The 3,759-nt window shown below is 35.6% G+C and overlaps 1 protein-coding gene across 1 annotated transcript; it reads left to right on the plus strand.

Annotated features, from left to right (window-relative positions):
* Nucleotides 1-1,499: 1,499 nt before the first annotated feature.
* LOC128567421 (olfactory receptor 5K1) lies at nt 1,500-2,468 on the plus strand. The gene has a single exon (XM_053564617.1). It carries the CDS (start codon nt 1,500-1,502, stop codon nt 2,466-2,468), a length of 969 nt encoding a protein of 322 aa, XP_053420592.1.
* Nucleotides 2,469-3,759: the final 1,291 nt, after the last annotated feature.

Below are 3,759 nucleotides of genomic sequence, written 5' to 3' on the forward strand. Positions count from 1 at the left end.
ATTTTTTATTTCTTTTGACAGGTTTTTTTGTTTGTTTGTTTTTTGAAACAAAGTCTCACTATGTTGCCCTGGGTAGAGTGCTGTGGCGTCACAGCTCACAGCAACCTCAAACTCCTGGACTTAAGCAATTCTCTTGCCTCCGCCTCCCACGTAGCTGGAACCACAGGCACCCGCCACAACACCCAGCTATTTTTTCTTGCAGTTGTCATCATTGTTTAGCAGGCCTGGGCCGAGTTTGAACCCGCCAGCCCCAGTGCATGTGGCCGGTGCCTTAACCACTAAGCTATGGGGGTCAAGGCTTTTGACAGCACTTAAACGTCATTATACACATGCACATATGAATAATTTTAAATTATATACTAAATGTCATTACAAATAACCTGGGAGAATTTTAGTATAGTCTTTCTTTTTCTTTCCCTTATTTCTCTCTCCTCCCCATTCTATCCACATCACTTTTCCTCCCTATCCGAAAGGACTAATAATACCTCCTTTGTTTACAAAACATTTTATTTTTAAATATGTCTCTAATAGCATTAGAAATGATAAATTACTCAGAGCATGCAACTGAAAATAGTCTTTAAATACTTTTATTATAGCAAAAAGTACATAACATAAAATTTACCATTTTAGTCATACTTAAGAATATAGTTCAATAGAATTCAGTACATTTGTATTGTTTTATACCCATCCCCACCATTCACTCTGGAACTTTTTCCATCTTCCCAAACTGAAACTGTACCAATAGCTCCACATACCCACCTCCCAATGACAACCACCATTTTATATGCCACCTATGTAAATTTGACTACCCTAAGTATCTCCTGTGAGGAGTCACAGAATATTTGTCCTTTTTTGCCTGACTCGTTTTAATTAGCATTATATCATCAAGGTTCATCCATTATATCATCAAGGTTCATTCATCTAACAGATCAGAATTTCTTTCCTTTTTAAGGTTGACTAATGTTCCCATGCATGTATATACTATGATTTATCCATTCACTTGTCTTTGAACATTTTCGTTCTTTCCCCCTTTTACTTATTGCGAATAATGATGATATGAGCATTAGTGTATGAAAATAGCCTTTTAAACAACATTTTTAACCACTACACATACAAACAATGAAATTGTTTAGGAACACTGATACTAATTGCTGACAATTAAATTATAAATACATTTCCCCTAACCCATATTGAGATGTTTTGTGCTCTGAGTATTTCTTTCAAGACTGCAAAAGCCATCTTTGAGAACACAATCTGATGTTCTTCAAAATATGCTGGAAAGACATATTCAATCAATGACCAAAAAAATAATAGTTTCAGGAGATTGGTTCTCCCCCAGCACTGGACATACGCCAAAGTCCAGGTAACATGGAAGCATTGGGAAGATATCTCTTCCCCGCTCTTTTGAGCCAAAGAGAGCTCAGTATTTGTTTTACACATGTTATTAATTAGTACTTTATTTATCCACATTTTTTTTTTTTTTTACAGACACATCAAGAATGGCAAAAGAAAATTGTACCATGAAAAATGAGTTCTTCCTGACAGGATTTACAGATCACACAGAGAAAAATATTCTTCTGTTTGTGGTATTCTTTGCTATCTATCTGATTACCATGGTGGGGAATGTCGGTTTAATGGCCTTAATTTTTACACAACATCTTCTACACACACCAATGTATATTTTTCTGGGCAACCTGGCTCTTGTGGACTCCTGCTGTGCCTGCACTATTATTCCTAAAATGTTAGAGAACTTCTTTTCTGAGGACAAAATTATATCCCTTTATGAATGTATGGTACAATTTTATTTTCTCTGCACTGTTGAAACTGCAGACTGCTTTCTTTTGGCCGCGATGGCCTATGACCGCTATGTGGCCATATGCAGACCACTGCAGTACCACACCAAGATGTCCAAGAATCTCTGCATTCAGATGACCACAGGAGCCTTCATAGCTGGAAACCTGCATTCCATGATTCATGTAGGGTTTCTATTTAGGTTGGTATTCTGTGGATTGAATCATATCAATCATTTCTATTGTGATATTCTGCCCTTGTATAGACTCTCCTATGTTGATCCTTATGTCAATGAACTGATACTATTCATCTTTTCAGGCTCAATTCAAGTCTTCACCATAGGCAGTGTTTTAATATCTTATCTCTATATCCTTTTCACTATTTTCAAAATGAAATCCAAAGAGGGAAGGGTCAAAGCCTTTTCTACCTGTGCTTCTCATTTTTTGTCTGTTTCATTATTCTATGGATCTCTTTTCTTCATGTACATTAGACCAAATTTGCTTGAAGAAGGAGCTAGAGATATACCAGCTGCGATTTTGTTTACAGTAGTAGTTCCCTTACTAAATCCTTTCATTTATAGCCTGAGAAATAAAAAGGTAAAAAGTGTCTTGAGAAAAGTTTTGATAAAAGAAAATCTCAAGAAAAAAGTGAATCAAATGACATCTACCATAGCTTAACGTAAATGTCACAGAAACTTCCAGAATGCACAATTTATATGTAAAATATTAAGATATCATAATCCACTTAAATTAAGCAACCATAAATAAGGGTAAAATACACAGAAAGGAATAAATCATGCTAAATCTTACTTCAAAATAACAAAAATCAAATCCAAATTTTGAACTCATTCATGTAAGTATGCTCCTAAGCGTAAGGTCTGTGTGAGCATCAAGAATGATCAGCAACCAGAAGATAACAACAAAACTGGCAGTTCCAAGCAGAGACAACTATTTCATTAGCACTAACAGCCAGTCCACTTCAATAGCTTAAAACATGAACATTCCAGTTAAGCTGAAAGAGTTTAAGGTCATGTGAACAGTCAACTAATAAAATCACTTACAGCCATGAGCAACAAAATTATGGCAAGTGAATTTTGAGAAAACAATTTCAATAGCATTGTGGAGACATTATTGTAGTGAGGACAGAACTAGTGCAGAAATTAAGGTGTCAAATAAAACCAAACATTATATTTCCAAACTGAAGTTGTTACCAAGTTAAATTATCAAACACAGAATGTCAATTTTTGAGAGAAGTTACATTAAGACAGTTTAATCTTCCCCCATAATTACATGCGTAAAGGTACTAGTAGTATAAAGTTCCTGATAAACTATTCAAACCACATATAGAGAATCTGAAGAGACTTCATTGTCAGATAGAGAGGCCACACTTCTCTGGAACCCTTCCTGAGAGGTGTGGAAGAAGTTCAACAATGGGGACACTCCCTTAGGTATGTTATATATAGTCATGAAGGAAAATATATATAATTATTGAATTTTGGATAGGACTTATCTAAAATAGTTTGTTTTTTTTTTTCACCATTAGGAACCATGGAGTAGAAGACTATGGGTAAACAATGACCTTAATATGATATCATAAAAATTTGCTTTCTAAATTTTCATTCAACACATTTTCATTGATATTTTCCATAGAGAAACCCTTTTCTAGGCAATGAGCTATATCAGTGACCAAAACACCAGTTTTTCAAACTTCTTAATAGAACATTGCTAGAATTTTAATTACCAACTTCTGAATCAAGAAGGGTTCATAGGAAATAACAACAACAACAAAAAATCTTCCTTCTGCTTCCTCTCTTGATGCTCTGAAGTCATGTCTAAATTCCCAAAAAACAATTGTCAAGTTGCAGTGACTCTCCAGGCTTGCCAGTAACCAGTCATGCAAGTCTGACTTCACATAGAAAACCAACATGTTGGGCGGCGCCTGTGGCTCAGTCGGTAAGGCGCCGGCCCC

The sequence above is a fragment of the Nycticebus coucang genome, chromosome 16 (genome assembly GCF_027406575.1).
Source record: "Nycticebus coucang isolate mNycCou1 chromosome 16, mNycCou1.pri, whole genome shotgun sequence".
NCBI classification, from domain to species: Eukaryota; Metazoa; Chordata; class Mammalia; order Primates; family Lorisidae; genus Nycticebus; species Nycticebus coucang.

Bases quoted from the DNA above. Each gene is read 5' to 3' on its own strand.
- LOC128567421 (XM_053564617.1), top strand. From the start codon at position 1,500: ATGGCAAAAGAAAATTGTACCATGAAAAATGAGTTCTTCCTGACAGGA.